The sequence below is a fragment of the Simochromis diagramma genome, unplaced genomic scaffold (genome assembly GCF_900408965.1).
Source record: "Simochromis diagramma unplaced genomic scaffold, fSimDia1.1 OVJJ01000079.1, whole genome shotgun sequence".
NCBI lineage: Eukaryota > Metazoa > Chordata > Actinopteri > Cichliformes > Cichlidae > Simochromis > Simochromis diagramma.
In genome coordinates, this window is record NW_024387075.1 from 5710233 (window position 1) to 5731565 (window position 21333).

Below are 21333 nucleotides of genomic sequence, written 5' to 3' on the forward strand. Positions count from 1 at the left end.
TGATTTTTCTTGGTTCTTGAGTGTATTGATTTTGACAGGATCCCATATATCACAGGCTGAAATGCAGTCTTAAACCACAGCCTACGAATGTCTATAGACACTCATTGTTGGACTCCTTGCCTTCTCTGTATACAGTGATGATTTGAACCAAAAGTGTCAAATTTGTTTCTTCAGTCCATAAGACCTGGTACTACTGATTTGCTCTTGTGTCATTTGGCATACCTCCACCTGTTCTCAACTGAAAGGCCAGATGCATCTCTCATATTCTGGATCAGCTTTTTAGGAATTAAGTTGTCTGTTACAGTCTTTTTTATGCTTGAATGATTCATAGATCACTGTTAAACAACTTAAACAAACAAACAAAAACATGGTCAGGTACAAGGACTGGCCTGAAAATGACTGAAAAAACAGCCGATGTTCAAAGATCATACTCAGAGTATCTATATCCCTTTATCTGAGAACAGAGTTGAAGTTTAAGATTTTCTCCTTTGAATATCACCATCAGTTGAAAAGTTTGTGTTGGATCACAAATTTTAGCTCTTTCTGTGGGTTAAAAGTGGTTAAAAGGGGATTCACATTCAGTGTAATATATTCATAGACACATAATATGATCAGGGAGTTGTGGCCCAATACCGACCAGTTATGCCTGTATAGGTGTGTTTTTTTTCTTGTTTCTTTAAACTGCAAAATTTCAACTACAGCAATTAAAATAATAGTTTTAAAGTGCGCTAAATTATGTTTGAACTCTGTATTGTTGATGTGACACAGCAGATTATGGCTACTGCCAATGGTAAAGGTCATCTTATTTGCTGATAGGGAAGGCTGATCTTGATTTGGCTGATATGTAGGTGGCATGTGCAGCTTTACTTTTAACTCAAAAGATCTTTTATGGTTTGCAATGAATAAATATGTCTGATGAAGGGTAAACATCATTATTGTTAAACCTTAGGTTCTGTTGACTACTTTCAAAGTGTGCATACTTTTTATTCCCAGTGTGCCAAACTGTATAGAATAATCATCATAAAATGAGAAAATACCCAAATGATGTCTGTAAGGTACCAAGTAAGATACTATACATTTAAAATAATAGACATCTAATTTATATACTGCAGTATATACCCCATTTCCCCCTCCACTGACACATTTCTCTGGACAAAGAACATCTGACACTATAAATAAATATAATATATTCACATAAGGAGACATCACAAATGTTTTTAATCTTTATTTCAGCTGATTAACATTGTGTGCTTAAATAGATAGACTAAAATAGGAAGGGTAAAATTTACAGAATAATCTGATTTATAATGTTCTACCTTATTCCATTGCCCTTAAAAAGTGTACTATGAAAGTAACATGAAAAATATTGAAAAAATGTCACGTGAAAGGTAAACATCTGTATAATGGCAGCAGTGTATTTTACACAGTGAATATAACAAGTGTTTAAAAAAGAACTGATAATAAAGTTGCCAATAACAAGATGTTGATCATTTCTAGAATACACACATCTACTATATACAATTATTTTACAGTCTGACCATTGCACAGCCGTGGTTGTGTCTCTGCCTTTGTTTATGAACTGATTTGAATTGATTTGACTATGTGTTCTTCTAAGCAGCTACATTCATATTTGGACACATTTCACATTTGCAAATTCAATTTCGGAAATACAGACTTGTTGTGTGTGTGTCCTTTCTTAGAGGGCATATATATATATCTATATATATCTCTCTATATATATGCTTATATGCTGGAGTTATCCACAAATGCTTGATTGTGTTACACTTTTCTGCTGGCCTGGAAGACTAAATATTCTTGTACATTTTATTTAAACATGGCTTGTCATTATGGCAACACCATTCCTTTTCCTTTGTAGCTATATCACACTCGGATTGTTGGCAGGGAAAGTGCTCAAGAGTAGAAAGTTAGCACGCTCTTGTGGTTGCCTCTAATGAGCAGGGTGGGTGGAAGGTCCTTTGTCAGGATGTCCAGCCAGGCCATGTAGAGGAAATCAGAGATCGTTTCTTTACGAGCTATGGGCATGCTCCTACAGGGGGTCAACAGTGTAAACAAATATGTTAGACATTGTTCTTTCAACACTGGATTAAGCTTGGTAGTGTTATTCAGACAATATATACTTACACAATGATTAAATTGGCTGATCTGGAGTGTTCCTTGAGGAGCTCATTCAGTCGTACCTGGAGGTGTGTCTGTAACCAAGCGACAGTTATTTCTTTTTAACAATAAATTTTTTATTTTGTTTATATTGATATGAAGATAATACATGATATCTTCACTGTAGCCTGTGTAAGGTTATTACTTAGTGTCAGTGGTTTTTACCTTCTCCTCAAACTCGCTTAGCTCTTTGTCGGTGACTTTCCAGGGCTGCTCTTTCTGCAAGGCTCTAATCTGATCAGCGTCTTTGGACCCTTCATGCAGACGGAAAGGCTCAATCATCTCCTGTAACTCCTTCAAGCTGGAGAAATGCAAATAAGAACACGAGCTTTCTCTATAAATGTTCTTTTTCTCCCCTAAACTTGTAGCATGCTGATATTACAATGTGATTCAATTTTACTATTACTACTTCAGCATCTGGTTCGCTGTTACTTGTGCATGTGAAAAGAAATGGCAGTTACCTTTCAGACCTGGGCTTGATATGTAGGTCATCAAAGACATTAATGTCACTGCAGTTGATTCTAAACTTCTTCAGCAAGCCCTTCATCCTGCAAGTCAAATCACCCCGCACTGATTAGCTTTCCTATACATGTACTTCCTCATTTTGGTGTTAATGCTAAATAGCATCCCAGTAACGTTAGCAGCACATGAATTTTCATATCTTGCCAATTAATGTATCCAGTCTAACTTCCACATATTAAACTGTAATTGATATTGAAATATTAATTCGTTTACTCACTCCTCCTTATCCAGATCACTGCGTCCAGGCTGTCCTGCGATGAAGATCCTCATTTTGCAGTCTTTCCACTTCTTCCTGGTAGTGAGGATGTAGGGGAGGAGCAGTGTAAGACCTGAGAGAAGAGAAGCACATTTTTTATTTATTGGTCTGTGTTGCATCTTTCAGAGACTACTACTTTTTAAAGATTTGGCTTGTTTCATATATTTTTGTCTCCAGTGATATCGAGGAGAATGTTATGGCTTTGTGTGCGCCTATCTGTTACGAACTTCAGGCAGTGTTCATAAAAATGATCCAAGAATTACCTCCATCATCAAACAGCCACCACACATCAATGGTGCCTTTGGGCTGTTTCTTCTTGAACTGAAGACTGGCTTCCACCAGCTTCTCATTCATTTTGGCAACCTGTGGCGGTGGAGAGCCACACACCGACACTGGGAGAGAGAAAGAAAGGGAGAAAGAAATGAGAGCAACAGCAGGAGGGAATATAATTCACTGTAAAGTCGGATATGAAAACTATCACAAACCAACATTAAGAGATGACTCTACATCACCAGAAATGGCCGTCTCTCAAGTTTAATGCTCCAATGAGTAGGGTGCATTTTGTATACTAATGACTGCCTTGTCTCGCTGTCTTGCCAAGATGCAGCTCAGGGATGAGTGTGTGTTGGCGTGTGCGTGTGAAACAGAGAAAGATTGAGCTACAGGCTGCAAGCACCCTCTGCTGTCTGGGTTAAAGGAACATTCTTAAAAGATGCTCTTCAAAGTGGACGAAAAGGAGTGTATTATTGGATTACAGCCTCAGGGGCCTCTTTAGTGGGAATGGCGGATTCAATTATGTCTCAATGTGAGCACCCCCCCCCCCCCCCCCCCCCCAAAAAAAAAAAAAGAGAGTCATTGGTTTCATTTATTAAATGTAAGCTATTTGAGTCTGTGTGTGGAGGAGACTGAAAAAGAGAAACGTGCTTCCACATATTAAGAGATCACATTCATCTTTTGATGCAACTTTTTCTTTAACCCTTTCAGGCATAGTGGTCGCTACAGTGGACGGCTATTCAAAGGCTGTTTTCTTGTATTTGTGTCAGTGTTGATGGTTTACCTGCACATAAACCACTACATTGGACACTAATGTGTCACTCCATCCCCCGCCACCCACTGGTCGTTTAACGTTACTGGAGATATATGACGTGTTTCATTGTAATTATTGTTATTTAACCCTGTTATGCATGAATTATGACAATCTCAATCTGGATTTTTTCATTAAGTATTTTTATTCATCTTTTCATACCTAAAGATGAATGTAAATGTGAGGCTGTCATAATTCGTGCATGAAAGGGTTAACCCTCTCAGGCTCAAATTAAGTTTTTTTGTTGCTAATGCACAACCAAGTCCGGCAGTGGTACTTCTGAGTAAAAAAAACTCATAAGATATGTATGTGGGGTAATCAGGTTGTTAGTTTTTAACTGTTGCAAATCGGCAACGTCTGCCTTGAGAGGGTTAAATAGGAGTTAGAGACAGTTGTAAGATGGGTACCTCTGGTCGTGAGCACTTGCTGAGATGACTTCCTGGATTTCCTGAATAGTCCTTTTCCCTTCCCTCCATTTGGCATCATCTCATTCTCCAGAGCCTCTTGCTCCTTTGCTGCCCTTAGCATCTCCTCTGAAAAACAGAATGGGAAACATGACTGTGAATATGTGTTACACAAGGTAGGATCCCTTTTCTTATTGGAAAACAAATCTGCAGAGACACAGCTATAAATGGCATTTTTTTTAATATCTTATCTGTGAACTACCTGACCGTTGTAAACCTTTATTAAAAGCTTCTAATCTACAGAACAAAGTATCTCGGTTTATCAGTGTTTTTATTATTATAAAGGGTTATTGTGAGTTGTTGTGACAGATGTACAGCAGTTTCTTACAACAGTTTTTCTTAATTTCTTGGTGGTTTGTTTTCTCTACCATGGGTATGTTGATGCTGGAGCTCTTGTGGGTTAAATAATTTAAAGCCTAAAGACAATATCATACAGACCTTCTGCCTCGACAATGTGAGACACATCCAGTCCCTGGTTCACCCTCAGCATTGCGGTCCCGTATTCAAAGTCAAATGCATCGCTGTCAACAAGAGAATAAGGATGCTGGTTCAAACACAGATCTCCTGTTTATGCTTAATTACCTTTATGCTTAATTACGGAGGTTGTGCTTTCGGTAGTCTGTGGTGTACATGTGTGTCATATACAAATACAATAGCTCAAAAACTTTTGAATGAATTCTAATGAAAAAATAAAAATTCTGGCTTACATCCACTAAGAACTTCAAGGTCAACTTCATGATTAATTCGCTGAAAATTGACAAAAACCCTTATAACCCTAGAAACTATGACACTTACATTTGGTGTGTACAGTTGGTGTGTGTGAAATGCATAATTTAAAATATGTCACATTTGACCTATGACCTCCCTTTTAAGGTCATTAGATTGATCTGAAGGTCAAAGTGAGAATAATGCTATATAGAGTTATTAAATGCTAAGTTTCTAATTGCCATTTGCATTAACAATGTGTAAGCATATGGGGAAGGATATATGGGCATTTGAAATATCACATTATTATGGCTTTGTAATGTACATTATAGGAGCAGGTTATAAATGTTTAAGTACATAACAATGTGAATACATCCACAATGTTTATTTGTATGTTCCTAAAGTTTTAAATGGAATTTACTGTGAAATAAATGCTACACATGTATTATAATGACATATTAAAATAGATTTCAAATGATCAAATAAAAGAAGCCTACACTTTGCACTGGTTTTTTACTGCACTGCAAACTTCATAAAGTACATTTAAAAAGCACAGAGAAAACAAAATAAATGAAATGATAACTCTCAATGTGCTTCTCATTACTGAGTGTGTTATTGTTATAAAAATCTATGTGTGTGTGTTTATTCGGCACTTACTGAAGTATTCCCACGTAACTCTGAACTGCTTCTGCCCCGGCAGTCCTCCAGTTTTTCTTGAAGCCTATCATTAATGTGTTAGGCTTCATACGGCCAAGACCAGAAGCCTATGAGGAAGATATAAAATCCCAAATCACAACGAGCTGTTAAGTGAAGCAATACAGACACCATGTTACCCTGGGGTTATAAAACCGAGTGTAAAACCTTGATTAAGAGAGGGAGGGGGGAATGATTTCTAGAAAGCTTAAAAATTTCCAAGCGAAATAGACTGTAAGGCTGTTTTACTGTCAGATCACTCAGCAGACCTCACTTTATCTTTGCCGGAGCTCATCCAAATGCAGTGTTAATCAGTTATAGCTTTTAATCTGCCGTGTTGTTTGAAGTAAGCTATCCGGACAATCATAAGAGGCCTTATCTCGACGGTGCAATAGTCTGAGCCATACCACTGTTTTTCCGCTCCGAACTTTTCTACCGCACATATGTCCTGGCCAGATTTTTTAGACAGCTCTAGATCAACAGATGTAGGGTGTTGTTTGGAAGACATGGGTCAATAAAACCTGCTTCTGTGAATCTGCTATCATATTCTCATCAAAACTCACGTTACACATTAATACGCTGGATTATTGTGGGTTAACTAGATTTTTTTATTTACCTCTTAAATAAATTATGACCATACTGACCTGCAGCAGACTCTCAGCCCCTTCTCTGAAGTTGTCACAGGCCACGGCAGCGTAAAATGCCCTGCGTTTTTTCTTCTTAAGCCACAACTGGTTCTTCTCCATTGCATTGTTCATCTCGTCAACGGTCTCTGATCTGGGGCCCTGAGGAGATCACACCATACGGCTGAATGTAAGCGTTTTTGTGAAAGGGAAAAGCGGTCCATCTTTTTTTATATTCAGAAAGTGCACCTGACCCTAAACTTTAGTCTCAGGCGCCCAGACAGTTGGCATTTCCCTCATTCCTACTTCACATTCTTTTGAACATCCACTGCATGCTAAGTCTGCACTCTGATGAATTACATTTGCTTGATTTTGCAAATCTTAATATAAATGTGAGGTTGATTTTTTAAATCAAGATTTTAAGACTGTCTGAGATTGCAATATTACATACCACAAACACTTCGCAGGTGATGCATAGTCCATAGTTCTTAGAGAAGGAGTGAGCCAGGTCAAGGAGAGCCGGCCTGCTTCGTGTCGAACCCGTCAGAGCTAAGATCTGAGGCCTGAAGACGGGAAATAAGAACATTATCTCCTTTTTTTTTAGGTTTCTGAAAATCCCCTTGATTGAAAAGTTTTACCTAACGTAAATTATCTTTGAAACTATTATGATAATAATGTTTCTCATATGTGCTTGCAGGAATTGAGTGCAGGATTTTACCTGAAGTTCTTGACGTGATCCTCCACGCCTGACAGAGATAGAGCATTGCTGACTGCACTCACAAACGTCACCGCTTGCGTGGACGAACCCCAGTTCACATCTGAAGATAAAATCAGTCCGGACAGGTTAGCTCTACTTCTCCTGTTGCACAGCAAAAATCCTTCCAAGCAATCAAATAAGCTCACCGGGCTTCTTCACTGTGACATATATGTAGAGGAGGAATTCAATGCCATATGTGAGCAGAGCAGCCCACCAGTTGATAACAAACATAACAACGCAACAGAGCAATGCTCCCATCAGGGACAGCCACATGTTATAGTATTTATAAGCCGGTCTCCAACCTGCATTAAAACAAAGAGCAATGTGAGAAAAGTGATGGAAAACAGACTATATATAACAAACTCCATTAAACATAATCCACTGCTGAAACAGCTCGGTTTGTCAGGTAGTGCTTTATTTCCTAAATATTTGAAGTCACTTATACAAAGTAATGGATTAAAACACTAACAGGAACAAAAAAAAGGTAAATGAGGATAGGGACAAGCAGAACTACCTGATTTTACTAACAGAATTTTTCCTTTATAAGCTACTTTTTAGACACCCACCTGGAGATTTGGCATAAGATGCATGGAAGCAGGAGAAATTGATGAGGGCATAAGATGCGAGGAAGAAGTTTGAGATGATAGGAGCGATTGTGTTGAGGTCACCTGCACAGACAGAAAATCTCTGTCACTTTAAATTCTTTCACAGAGCGGGAATATCAAACTTAAACATGAACCAATATGTCTCTGAAACAGGTTTGTGAATATACACAATAAGCAGATTGCTAAGAAGGAGTTTTAACTGTATCACTTTGCATGGACGCCACTTGTCAGATGAAATCTTCCTTTCGTTGTTTGGCTTGTTTAGTTTATGTCAGTGATCTGTTGATGTGTGAACGTGTTTTCTGATTCATTCAAATTGGAAGACTTTGTTAGCTATGTGGTTTGAGACAAAGCATGAAATGTTGGTTTAAGGTTGTTCGGGTGGTATGGTACAGCAGCAGCGAGCTCACCGATGAGAATGAAAGCAACAGAAATGATGAATGTGAGGACATAACCACGGATTGGCTCGTTGTTTTTGCCGTGTCCTTTGGCAAAGAAGTGCAGGGCCCTGTAGATGTTGTCTTTACACAGTGCCTGAGGAGAAAAGAAATGATGTGAAGGAAAATATTTTCAGAGGTTAAGAGCAACAGATTTGCTTCTCTATGACTTTGCATTTTATTGTAGTACATTAAAAAAAACAGTGGCGATCTACTGACCTGGAAGACTTTAGGCGCACTGACAAGGGAAGCCAGGGCTGATGACAGGGTGGCTGAAAATGTTCCAGCAATAATGAGAGGACCAAACCCAGACACCAAGGTCATGACCTGAATCAGAGGTGATGAGAAGATGAGAGCATTACAGATGAAGAAATTGAATTCTTCTTAAAAGTTTCTTTATTTAGAAAGTTGTGTACCTGGAAGTTATTCATCAAGCCAAACTTGCATTTCTCTACTTCACAGGAAGAAAAATCGTAGCCGAGTTCACAAGCAACCGCTGTTGAACCGTTGCAAATTACTGGTGTTGTGTGATTTATGATGCTGGATGAGTTGCCTGTGGCATCACGGACAACAGTAGCAGCTGACCAGTCGAAGAAAAGAGCAGATGGATTAATTAGCATTTTTTAGATAAAATTTGTGCTTTCAGGACACATTTATATTCAGGGACATAAGTGATACTGATTGTATGATCCACGTAAAACTGTATCTGCCCAAGGTAATGCTATACACAGTTTTACTCATTCCAGTGAAGATTTTTTTTCACTGGAGCTGCATTTAATCAAACATGTCACTTACCGACACAAAGAGCCATAGCCAGATAGGTGAGGCCAGTGATCAGGATGGCTAACAAGGTACCTTTGGGTAGTGCAGCTTGGGCATCCTGTGAAATAATAAAAATTTGTGTTAAATTATGCAGATCTGTGCTTGACAGTTAAATACAATGACTTTAAAGAAATGTATTTATGTAAAACAAATAAGTTTGAATTAAAAAAATAAAAACTCTTTATTCAAGCCTATGTTACGTAGCAGTTAATGACCCCCCATGTATTACTCTTCTCTGTATGAAAAAGTTACCCGCAAGTCTCCAGAGATGTTAGCTCCAGCCAGGATCCCAGTTGCCGCGGGGAAAAAGATGGCAAATACTGAAAAAAATGTCTCACCGTCCCTAAATGCTGGAGTAAAATTCTCTAAGAAGATTTTGGCTGTGAAAAGAGAGAGTGAGGAGAAACGGCAGGGGTTAGCAGCACTTTGTGAGTGAGTGGGATTATTTGTAATGAAAAATGTGTATCGGTTTGGAGCGGATGTCTCACATCTGTAATTGAAAAACCCTTGGGCTTTCTTTTCGTTGGTTGCAGGAATGACTGTTCCTACAAAAACATTCACTATGGCCACCAGCAGGATAACCAGAAGAATAATTTGCGCCTGTGGTGAGAAACAAATGCAAACAGTTTAAGCTTTTGTACAAGTAAATGAGACTAGTGAACAAACAGCACCGTTTTTTGCTCTAACCTTTGCCTCCCATTCCATCCCAGCAACTGATATACCCAAGAGCAGCACAATAGTAATACAGCCAATGATCCTGATGTCGTTCATTTCATCCACCATGATAGCAGAGTTCTCCTGTGTATGACAAAAAAACCCCCAAAAAACAATATATCTATATATCTATATATATCCTTCTACAACAGCCTAATCAATATAACATGTCTCACCTTGAGCAAGTCGACCACTGTCTCAGCAAATCCCACCACATACATGGATACGCCCACTGCATTGGCAAATGCGAAAATAAGACCAATAGAACCACCGAACTCTGGTCCCAAACTGCGAGATATCATGTAGTAGGCACCTCCTGAAATGGCAATGTAACGCACACAGACACATACAGTAGTGAATGATTAATAGAAAATTCAGTGACTGGTTGATTTAATGTCAGGATAAGTTAAATACAGCTTTAAAAAAAAAAAAACAACACAAATAAAAAGTGCTTCAGGAGCTCATATTCAGGTGTTGTTTGGAACTTTGTGCCTTTATCTTTATCTTGAAATTTCGCTGCCTTACCTCCTCTCACCACACCATTAGTACAAATAGCGGACATGGAAATCCCGGTGATGGTGGTGACCACACAGCTGAGCGCGATGATCACAATTCCCAGACCTGAAATGCAAATATGCAAATAATCACTTTTGTAAAGTCCAGCTACAGCACTGCTTAGTTAGGTGTAAAACACTCTGTGTGTGACATGAAAGCTTCCTCCCCACAGTTAGCTTTAAAAGTGCTAAACTTTAACGTCTCATGGGAACCCCATGGGTTACCCCAGCTGATCTATAGGTTCTGAAGCAATGAACAAATTAATGAAGTCATACTCAAAGCCCCACTCCTATTTTTTATTTCTCTCACTTTCTCTCTCATCCACACACACAAACACCACTATCTACCTCTACCTCTCCCAACAGACCTTGAGCAGGTATAGATCATTAAGGGAGCTCATTAATTATCCTTTAATTATCTCCAATCCCTGCAATTACATGGAACAGCATCGGGACTGGCCTTGACAACACAGACCTCTGGGATCGGTCTGTTTTTGCCCCAGATTATACATTTTCACCAGGTAAATGGATTATTTTTTATTGCGTTCACTGTTTGATAAGGGCTGGAGTTACAGGCGGACTCATTTTCAGCAAAAGTGCTCACACACACAAAAAAAAACATTACTGTGGGCTTAGTGGCTATTTATGTGTGCGTATGTGTGTATCGTTGCCCCACTCACCCCACCCTGCTTGACCAAAAACCCAGGACAGACGGATGAACAACATGACACCCCAGATGTTGAGCATGCATCTCACCTGTGGAAGAGAGCAGTGTAAGTCTATTTTTCTCACTGTGTTTCATAATTTATTGTTATTTCAATTTATGGAGTAAATGTCACTGAGCATAATTTGGCTTTTAATTACAAAAAAATCCAATAAAAAATATGTTGGGGGCCTTTTCTGACCTTTGTGCCCTTGAAACACAAAAGCAAGATCAAAATCATGTCCTGAGCAAATGCAAATCATTCCCAGATTCTGATCTCGAAAGCGCCACTGGGCCTCGTTGTGTTATCGAGACCCACAGAGCTTCATCTTTGGTTGAGTGACCATGGTTAAATAAAAAAGAAGTAGCTTACCATGACCTAAAATAACTTACCAGGACTCCTCTTATCCAGCCAAACTTTACCATGCCCTTCATATCGTCAGTGGGAGCAGCAGACTCTAAATCGTCAGAGGGGGTTCCACTGCTCCTCTCGCCATCGTCCTCCAATGTGTCTGGGACAGAGATCGCCCCGTTCTGCAGGAAGAATGAAAACACAGAAGGAAACATACATTTTCACAGTAACTAGATGGCATTTTTGGTGTTTATATGCATAATCCGCTGCAAGAAAAGGGGCGGCATTATAAAAAGTTGTGGTTTTTGTTTTCTCATGGCAATAAATAGGTGGTTGTGTTTTTTCATTTTTTGCTGGCAAGGGTACTAAAATATCTTTTTTTTAAACCATCCAGTGGTGCAAACCTAAATAATCTTACCCATTTCTTTGACAATGTAGCCTTATAATAATTAAAAAAACCAATAAAACTTAAGTGTGTCAAGAGTGCTGGTTGTCATTCAGTTGTAAGAATAACTTTTGTTGTCCTTTTTAGTTTCACAAGTTTTAAGATAAGGCTCTAATAATTGGACTGTGGCTACTGCACGGCTGTTTGAAAGAATAAACATCTGTAAAATATATCACTTCACTTTCTAATGAAGTGTGCAGCAGAGGAGGAAAAAAAAAACCCTGCAGTTAAAACGTCACTGACTTGAATTTGGAGAAAAATGGGTGCAAGCTATTTTCTGCAGAATGGCAGGTTGTGGACAAAACAGGCTTAACAGAGGAGGAGATTGGGTGCCGACCATAGAGGAAAAACAGAGAGATCTTATACATCTCACACATCTACATTCACTCACCTTCTGAAACACATCATGGAGCTCCTGCAGGGAGGGTCGCACAGCTCTGTGGCCACTCATGCTGCCTGCATTGCGGTAGAAGTCAATGTGGGGCACGCGGTCCAGAGTGTCATGACCGAAGGCGCTGATCACGGAGGGTCGCACTGTCCTGTGGTCATCGTTGGTCTCCTCATAAACTGGAGGTTCATCCAGGTTGGAATCATAGGCAGAGTTGATGTGCCCCCCCTTGTTAGAATTGAATCTCTCCATCAAGAATGCTGAGGGAGACTCTCAGATTTAAACCGTCAAGGATAAAAGAACAGTCTAGTCTTCAGACATCCAAAAGTTTCAAAAGCGCAGAGAGCTGGATCAGCTTGGTGTGGTTGTCCTTGTTTACTGATGACTAGGCTATGATCTATGATCAGACTTGCAGAGAACTCTTCTGATACTCTCAGCTCCTTGCAAATGAGCTGGGTTTCTTTCAGATGGCTTACCTTTATACCATGTATCCCAGGGTCATACACTGGCTGTCAGCTATTGGCTAACTTACTGGATCAACCCTCAGAAATCCGAACAAGGGGTGTCAGATATGTCCTTGCTCCATCGTAAGGGACACAAAGACATTGCTTAACTATTAACCAAGTCATAAACACCAAACGAGAGATAAAGGTGCTCATTGCCTGAGTGCTGGAGAATTGATTACTAATATTATTGTCTGAAGAGCAGGGTAACAGCACATGCTGTTCTGTGGTTGCAGTTTAAGTATAGTATTTCCTCAGACCTATGGATGAATCATTTGGAAACATCCACATGGAAGTTCTCACTAAACAGGTTTCAGACCCATTATGATGTGTATATTGTAAAGAGTCTGAAAAAGATAAGGCTAATGTAGGCCAATAGAAAAATATACATTTCATAACATATGTTTGCAATAAGATATAATCCTGAGGAACGGTGTGATAACGGGAGAATCTACGTGTGACTAGTATACTGGGCCCAGAGTTATATAGCGGATTAAATAAATGTCTCTAATGATTCTCTTTGCTGCAAATTGTTATGGGGGAATGTTAGTGAATTGGCGAGCTCAGAAGAAATGGCCATATTAATGGGGAAAATGGGAGTTAATATAAGACCATGAATAACAGGAACATGCCGGAGGCCTTTCACCAGAGCCACATGACTTCTGAAGTGCCTTTAAAAGACCTTTTAACAGGTAAACTTCCTTATTACTGATACACCACAGTGATTTATGCACCCAGTGAAAGGGTGGCTAACGACTTGAGATCTGACCTTGGCTGTATTGCGGGCTGACAAAGATACTCCAGCATGTGTTTCTATGTCTAAGTTGAAAGGAGACAATCAATTGTTCATTGCCTATCAAATCAGTGTTTCAAAGTTTTTATGGTTTAACACATGAATGATACTGACTGAGTCATGCTGAAGAAAAATTTCCACGTGGAGTGTAAAAATCTGCACACTAGATCTCTCCTCTTCCCTTCTGCCTCCCCATCTCGTTTTTTTTCTTAATCAGACTCCAAAACGCTTGTACACCTAATAAATAATAATAATAATAATAATAATAATAATAATAATACATTTTATTTAAGAAAGCGCCTTTCAAAACACTCAAGGACACTGTACACAAGCAATAACAACAACAAACGTTATAATTTACAAAATAGTAAAGATAAAACGTAGAGCAAATAAATAAAATAAACTAAAGTAGCAGGATGGAAAAGTTTATGTGGATTAGGCTATTGTGAACAGGTGAGTTTTGAGTCTGGACTTAAAAAGAGGGAGGGAAGTGAGGTTTCTTATCTCAGGAGGAAGGGAGTTCCGAAGACGGGGGGAGAGCAGCAGAAAGCCCTGGACACTTTGAAGCTTATGGATAGATTTTTGACTAAGACCAAAAAGAAGGGAGTTGCAGTAATCGATCCAGCTAATACAGATATTAGTCTTAAGCTTTGAGACACATGTTCATTCCCAGGTTTACAGTGTTTTTGGTGGTAACAGACCCAGGCCTTGTCTCATTTTACACTGCGACTTTCTTATTAGAGTCAGTGATCCTCAGGCCTTGCTGACTCTCCCGCAGCCGGGACATGAAATTGCTGCGATTCTTTTTTATTATCCAGGCTGCTTGACTTTTGCCAGATCTGCTTTAATAAATTCACAGTATACAGCTTTCCTCAGAGAGCTGTTGAGCGGACACTGTGAGCCTGTGGTAGCAGGTGCATATGCACCAATTTGTACAGAGAACAAGGGAGTCTGCACTCTCGTTAACATCCAAATCACTTGAAAAAGGCAGAAAACCCCTTTGCATAATCTATCAAGCCTGCAATGTGAAAATATTAGCAGACAAGATTCTCGGCATTACATCTTAAACAGGAAGCAATAGACTGCAAATTAAAGAGTGGTCAAACCTTTTAGCTCCACTCATCTATTGCACTAATTGTACTGCATTATGGCATTCAGAAACAAAATAAGTGACCTGGACTCAAATATGGTCTATTTAAAAAAAAAAAAAGACAAGAAAATTTTAAGTGCTGGATAAATGGTCTCTCTTTTCTATAATCTAGCAAAGACCAAACGTGATCCTTAAAATGAAAAGGAGAAAAAGTCAAACGCGAAATAACTCGCAACTTCTGGCTTTGATGGCTGTAATGTAGCCTTTGATCCAAGAGTAGCAGCACTTCTCTGAAAATTTAGCTTTTTTACATAACTACTACACATAGAAGTGTTTTCTTGCAATATTAAACTCAGGTAATATATACCATTTCATTATCATTAATAATAATGATAAATATTCAGGTAAAAGAAACTTTCTGTATATATATTATCTTGTATGCCTATTGAATCAAATCAATTCAAACCACCCTGGTTTGAATTGATTTCAGTGTTAGCATTAACATTAACTTGCAAATAACTAAGAAAAGGGTATCCAAGAATCAGTTTTTTTTAATCATTTAAAAGTAAATTATTAAAGAACCTTTTAATCATTAATAACCATTATCAAACAATGATATATATCGAGGTAGGTAATCATTGATATGTTCATTCAGACAGGCTTCCACAGTTGTTCAAAGCGCTTATTTCAAGCCTGTCCACATTAAGATTATACATGCAAAAGCAACCCAGCAAACCCAGCGTGAACTGTGAAAAAATAAATAAACACCTTGAAAACTTTTATGATTTTGAGTTTTCTATACAACGTGCCAGTTTTAGGACCACTGCTCTTTATCAGAAGCAAATGCAATTATGGGGAGGCTTGTCAAATTATGTAACTCAAGTCACGAGTCTAAAATTAAATAGTCTTAGATAAAGCATTAGATCTGACCCCACGGCACTGACAATAACCAGTGCCGTGTTAAAATGAGGCATTTAAACTACAGTATTCACCTCACTAAAATGATTTCCTAAAGCTCTTGTACTAAAAGCAGCAGATTGTGTTAAATTGCTTTTGGTTTAAACAAAAATGTAACTTTTTGGATCTTCTGGCCTTATTGCGACATCAAGGTCATAGCTGTGAAGTCTGAAGATCGCAAGTTATAAAACTAATGATCGATAATCAGCAATGCTAAGGTACATTATTCAGCCATGCCATCAACACATGATCTGTGTCAATAATAATTTTGTAATCACTCATCAGCTCCTATTTCCATCAAACCCAGGAGCCAAAGATCCAAAGAGCTTCCTCCTTGTTTTATTCCAGTCAATGAAGGGATAGCGATTTACGGTGTTTAAACGAATAACGGACACCGTCCGAGCTGACAGCAGAGTGACATATTACAAGACAGTGCGACGCAGAAACGTTTCGAAACACTTCCTGGGTAACCTTTGTTACAATGTTGGGTTCATTTTTCTTTTAAGTGGTCTTGTAGGCTTGAGGGCAAATTGGGCCTTTTCCTGCTAAGAATAGATTTAAGATAAGGATGTCACGTAGGTGACAGAGATAATGGCGCAATAATGATTGCATTCCTGACAAATGATGCGTGTCAGAGGGGATGAACAGGGTGGCCTTTCATTGTAAACTGCATGTGGGTTCTGCAGATCTGCTTGCGTCTGCTGTTGCATTAGCCCCCATTTCTCTTTAGGCCTATTTGTAAGAGAGGACCTATTTGTAAATGTTTTATTTAAAAAAACATAAAAGTCTAACTGCTTCTAAATCTCTGTGATGGCATCAGCCACACAGGGGCGTGGCTGAGGACTCTGGGAACAAAATGCCTGCTCAGCAGGACCAACCATGGGCTTACCAGGAGCAGGGGTGTTTTAGGTTTACTTAGGTTATTCTGTGCTATTAGTGTGTGTTTTTGTTTTCCCCTTATTGTGTGTAAATGGTTTGGCCAAATCATTATAAAAACTACCCTCATGTGTCTTTGTAATTAGGTCAGTTTGTGAGTTAAGTTGTGTCTCACTTTGTTTTATTTAAGTTTCTGGAAATTACTTTTCGTAGAGTTATATTTAGTTGACCTCTTTTATGGGCCTGTTAAGTATGCTTTTGAATTTTGGTAATTTTGGACTTTTTGAGGGTTAAAATAAAGAAAACCCTTTTTGAAGATACTTTTTTTTTGCCTGTGTCCTCTTTGCTTTGGCTGCTTGGTCCCTCACAATCTCCAATATTAACCTGTGGCGCTCTCTTGCTCCCCTTCCCTCTGTTGCTGCAGCAATGTTGCAAAACTGGTCTCCTAGCTTACGAGCGGGCCATGTAAAAAGGCTTGAAATTTTGTAGCGTGTAGCGTGCTCACATGTAAAACAGATCTCCCCGCATAAGAAGCAAGAGGCACAAAACACAGAGACTTTGCAAGCAATATTTTAAAGTGAAGAAAATTCTATTTATTTTTACATCATTGGATCCAATGAAAATCAATGAGAAACCTCCACCACCAGCTGAGCAAGCGACAGGCCTGTCGTCATGATATGACACTCAAGCACACACACACACACGCATGCGTACGCGGGCACGCACGCACAAACAGGTGCTCTAATGTTTTCTAGATGAAGGCACATAAACCCATTGAAGGTCACAGTAAGGCAGAGTCACAGCGCTAAGGAGAAACCGTAGACCATAGAAATTAGCAAAGGAACACTCCAGACTTTGAGCAGTGGGCCGAATTACAGAATCTCTGCTTAGGACTGTTCTCTCTTCCTCTGTCTGGAAGAAAGACTGGAGGTGAGACCAAAACTACAGGAAAAAGATGTTCAGGTGTAGCGGGACGCACATCCCACACCTGTTTTCCATGTGACCTTTTCCTATGCAGGCAGGCGAGCAGTGAGAGTTTCTCCTTGTCGTCAGAAAACTAGCAGTGCTGAGAATGAGGAAGTCCTTCCAATTTTTTTTCGTCCTCATTTCGCTTGAAAGCTAAACAATGGAAGTAATGCTTGACAAGTCATAGAGCAACACTGCCACATGTATCAAAGTAAACAGTTGGGGTTGTTTTTTGTTCCTTTCACTCTGACACATGATTGTGGCAGGATACAGTATACCATCATTCAAAAAAAAAGCAGCAGTACAAACTCTTGAGAGTTGATTTTGCATCGTTTAGAAACAGTAACACCATAATGTAAATCACAGTTTGTCGTGTTGCCTTTCATTGCATGACTTCAGAGAACAAGACACCACAGAAAGGGACCGAAGTGCACACACACAGCAGCAGCAGCAGCATCCATTTGGATCATCCACAGATTGGATTTGATTAGTCTACAAAGCACTAGTTAGACATATTACCCTGTATCCACTCGTATACATTCCTGTGCAGAACAATTTAGCTGTGCAGAGTTTCAAACACTCTCTCTCTTCCATTCTAAGTTCACATGAGGAATCTTGTCCCTGAGTCTTCAAACTATATCGTAAAAGATCCATTGCATCCTAATCTCCCACCCACTTCCATGAACATCCATCTCTTATTATCTACAGACATTCATTCATCTCGCAGGTATGGGTTAAAGGGAGCTTCAGCCAAGTTCTGTGTAAATCGATGATTTGAAATACACAACCCCTGGCAGAAGGGCGGACAATATGACCACCTCGCACACTCACACGCATACAACAAACATGTAGTCGCACACGGACACTGAACAATTCACACACATTAAACAACACACGTGGCTTTGCTGTTGGAGTTTGGTATGCCACAGTAATGTCTTAATGGCGTTTCAGCGTGCAATGGTTGTGCGGAGCTTGTGTGCGTTCATGTTTGCAAGTGTGTGTGTGAATATGCATATGGATTTCCATGGACACTTCTTGTTTGCCAGGACATCTACTGATGCGTGTGTCCCTGTGTTAAGTAAGGGCGTACTCAAACGTCCCTTTCTCCAGCCCCTCAATGCCATCAGCCCAGTTGGAGGAGGGCATACTGCTGTAGGGGTCCAGCAGGATCCTGAAACACCTTACTATTAGCAGCCCCAAAAACACCAGTAGCATCCCCACAAAGGCAAAGGCTGTCTTCTGCTCCAGAGTCAGAGAGTGCGCCATCATGTCGTTTCCGCTCATGGCAGCAAGGGAGTGGTTGTAGTGGACGCTGCTCATGGTAAACCAACATCTAGGTGCCTCATCTCTCCTCTGATAGGGTCAGGCGTTTAGAAGCCTGCATGTTACCTGGACAGAGTTTAAATGATGGTGTCAGCTATCGGCCATCATGTCTTGTGAGCAGATCCATTTCAATCAGTCTGTTTAAGTGCAACAGTTAATGCATAGACTGTAGAGAAATTCATTCAAGGTTTCCTGTATCTACATAAATTCCTCTTTTGAACGTTCGAAGATTGATCTCTCTCATTCTACAGATCACCCCCCCCCCCTGTAAATTTTGCAAAGAAATTAAAAAAATAACAACCCCAAAACCCAAAGAGCATACGTGAACCGAGGAGAGAGACAGGCTCGACTCACTGAAAGCGAGGCATCACTACATGTCTTTAAGTCAGGTTAGAATTACAGTGTGTCGCAGTGCATAGCCAGCCGTTACACATAAGCAAAGCAGTGAGGAATGAATGACTACATCGCATCTTGTGAAGATGTGACGCTATATATGTTCCGCTCACAGGAATGGAATCTCTACCTGTTGCATGTAAGCAGATGCCTGCGCGACAGTGCAATTCCATTAGACGGTGAGAGGGAAACCGTAAATGACCAAACATAATCAAAAAACTGGTGTGGTCACCCAAGTGGAAGTCTGCACTTTCCCAATCCCCCAACCCCAACGCCAAAATCTTTCACATGAACACAAGCAGCAGGTGGCCAGAGTGAGAGGACAGGAAGGGGGTGAGGGGGTAAAAGAGAAGGGGGATACATACAGATAGGAAAAAGAAACAGGGAGGACAGGGAAAGACAGACGAGGAGGAAGGAAGCAGAATGATGAGGAGGACACTGCACAAGTGTGGATGGTGAGAGAGAGTGAGAGAAGAGAGAGCGAGGCAGTGAGGTAAGGTAAAAGAGAGAGGGACTGCATTGACAGATTCTCTAGTGAGGATGTCTTAGGGAGAAAAAACAGGCGTCTCACCATCATTATCGTGCCATCCTTACAGACCTGTTGCTGCTGTCTCTTCCGAACAACTCCTCCTTCTTGAAACCTTCAGATGTATATCCATTAATTCATCCATTGCTGGCATTCTGGATGTGCTAGGCTAACTGCTCATCTGACCAAAAAGCCAGAGGTGAAGAGATTAAAACAGAGGAAGGGAAGCGGAAGGCTGGATCTAGCTATTATATGTCTATTCTGAGAGATAGAGCTCCTGTCCTCATGCTCCTTTACTTGCCGCCCGCTGCTCATTATCATTCTGTTTCTCTAGCTCTCTCTCCAGAAGCACGCGCGCTTGCTCCTGCTGCATGGCAACCACTTGTTAGTCTCACTCAGCTGCTCTGCTGCCTCAGTCATTCACAACATTCCCTCCCACCCCAACCTCAGCAGCACCAGGATGAATGCAGCAGCATAAACAAGCAATCTGCCTCATCTGCTTCTTCTCTCTTCACTGTTCCTTCTCGGGGCTTATTTGGGGGCTTTCTCCAAAAAACAAAACGTCTCCAGCAAAAATCAAACAGGGATCTCCTGCTTTAGCAGGCAGGGGGAGTGCTCCCTCTGACTGCCTCTGGGCTGTAAATGCTGCTGCAAAGGTATTTTTGGTACAGCACAGCACTATCCTTCAAGCCGAGTTTGATGATGTGTCTTTAATTGGTGCAGTTGGCTGTGGCCAAATCGAATTAGCCCCCTCTCCTTAAAGGCTTATCCGAATGCAAGCTGCCCTGACACGGCGAAGGAGAAAAGCCAGTCATTTTAAGAGATATTAATGTAGTGAATGAAAAGCAGTATTGCACAGAAAACAAAAAACAGATCAAACAGCAAGTACTTGATTATTAACTATAAAGGAATGCAGCAGTGAAGCATCTGGCCATCTGTTTCATTGTTATTCAGTAGACATTCAGATGAACAATGTTGTTTGTTGTCACAGTGGTGCAGTGGCTCGCATCTAAGGATAAGGCATGTCATGAGGGAGATTATCATCACCGATGCAACCTTAGATGGGAATAGTTTCTTCATATTGGATTCGTGCCTCTGCAGTGTAAATTTTAGTATTGCTTTTCTTGGATCAGCAGCTATTTTTTAGACTTATTGTTATTACTTTGCTGTATTCAGGTAGAAATAGGCAGCCTGTTTCAGTATTTCAGACAGTGTTTCCAATTTAGATGCCACACTGCACGGGCAGTTTCATCATTAGTCTTTTTACCTTGTTATTCTTATCAACTTAAAGCCCAAAGGTTAAAATGAAAGTCTCTTAAGAGGTGCTATTGTGAAGATACAGTGGAGTAGTGTGTGGCTATCAGTGATGAAACGCATGTAAACTGCATGTTATTATCAATCCATTGATTGATAACAAATTTGCAGAGAGGATTTCACAAGTCCATTCATGTCAAAATTATCAGAAGTTCAATTACTTGCCTTTATCATATCATTAAATGCACCTTTACTTGTGTATCAAGGTGAAAGAGGAACTGCTGAGGCATTAACTTGTTGCATAAAGCATATTAGAATATTATCCAAGCGATCAGGAGAAAGGCTGATACTGA

The 21333-nt window shown here is 40.0% G+C and overlaps 2 protein-coding genes across 3 annotated transcripts; both read right to left on the minus strand.

Moving 5' to 3' along the window:
- Window positions 1–1827: 1827 nt before the first annotated feature.
- slc12a1 (solute carrier family 12 member 1) lies at window positions 1828–16567 on the minus strand. Its single transcript, XM_040045377.1, has 26 exons — window positions 12303–16567; window positions 11508–11648; window positions 11092–11167; window positions 10383–10478; window positions 10034–10173; window positions 9831–9941; window positions 9632–9743; window positions 9396–9523; window positions 9117–9201; window positions 8738–8901; window positions 8541–8648; window positions 8295–8418; window positions 7846–7947; window positions 7426–7581; window positions 7241–7340; window positions 6974–7085; window positions 6544–6684; window positions 5864–5970; window positions 4940–5022; window positions 4445–4570; window positions 3217–3345; window positions 2915–3026; window positions 2637–2723; window positions 2341–2476; window positions 2143–2210; window positions 1828–2047 (listed from the first exon to the last, which is right to left on the minus strand). The coding sequence occupies exons 1-26, from the start codon at window positions 12549–12551 to the stop codon at window positions 1912–1914; spliced, it is 3129 nt and encodes a 1042-aa protein (XP_039901311.1). The 5' UTR covers window positions 12552–16567; the 3' UTR covers window positions 1828–1911.
- Window positions 16568–16966: 399 nt separating this feature from the next.
- ctxn2 (cortexin 2) lies at window positions 16967–20521 on the minus strand. 2 transcript variants are annotated; one of them, XM_040045687.1, is made up of 2 exons: window positions 19799–20521; window positions 16967–18873 (listed from the first exon to the last, which is right to left on the minus strand). In XM_040045687.1, the coding sequence occupies exon 2, from the start codon at window positions 18802–18804 to the stop codon at window positions 18559–18561; it is 246 nt and encodes an 81-aa protein (XP_039901621.1). In that variant the 5' UTR covers window positions 18805–18873; window positions 19799–20521; the 3' UTR covers window positions 16967–18558. The 2 variants fall into 2 exon arrangements, with proteins under 2 accessions (XP_039901621.1, XP_039901619.1); XM_040045685.1 differs by having other exon boundaries at window positions 19772–20516.
- Between the last annotated feature and the right edge of the window lie 812 nt (window positions 20522–21333).

What these genes read in the sequence shown, in the direction of transcription:
- ctxn2 (XM_040045687.1), bottom strand. Translation starts at nt 18,804, where the DNA reads ATGAGCAGCGTCCACTACAACCACTCCCTTGCTGCCATGAGCGGAAAC.
- slc12a1 (XM_040045377.1), bottom strand. Translation starts at nt 12,551, where the DNA reads ATGGAGAGATTCAATTCTAACAAGGGGGGGCACATCAACTCTGCCTAT. An exon ending in GCTGGATAAGAGGAGTCCTG is followed by an intron (nt 11,168 to 11,507) that starts GTAAGTTATTTT and finishes TCTCTTCCACAG; the next exon opens with GTGAGATGCATGCTCAACAT. An exon ending in TCACATTGTCGAGGCAGAAG is followed by an intron (nt 4,571 to 4,939) that starts GTCTGTATGATA and finishes TCTGTTTTTCAG; the next exon opens with AGGAGATGCTAAGGGCAGCA.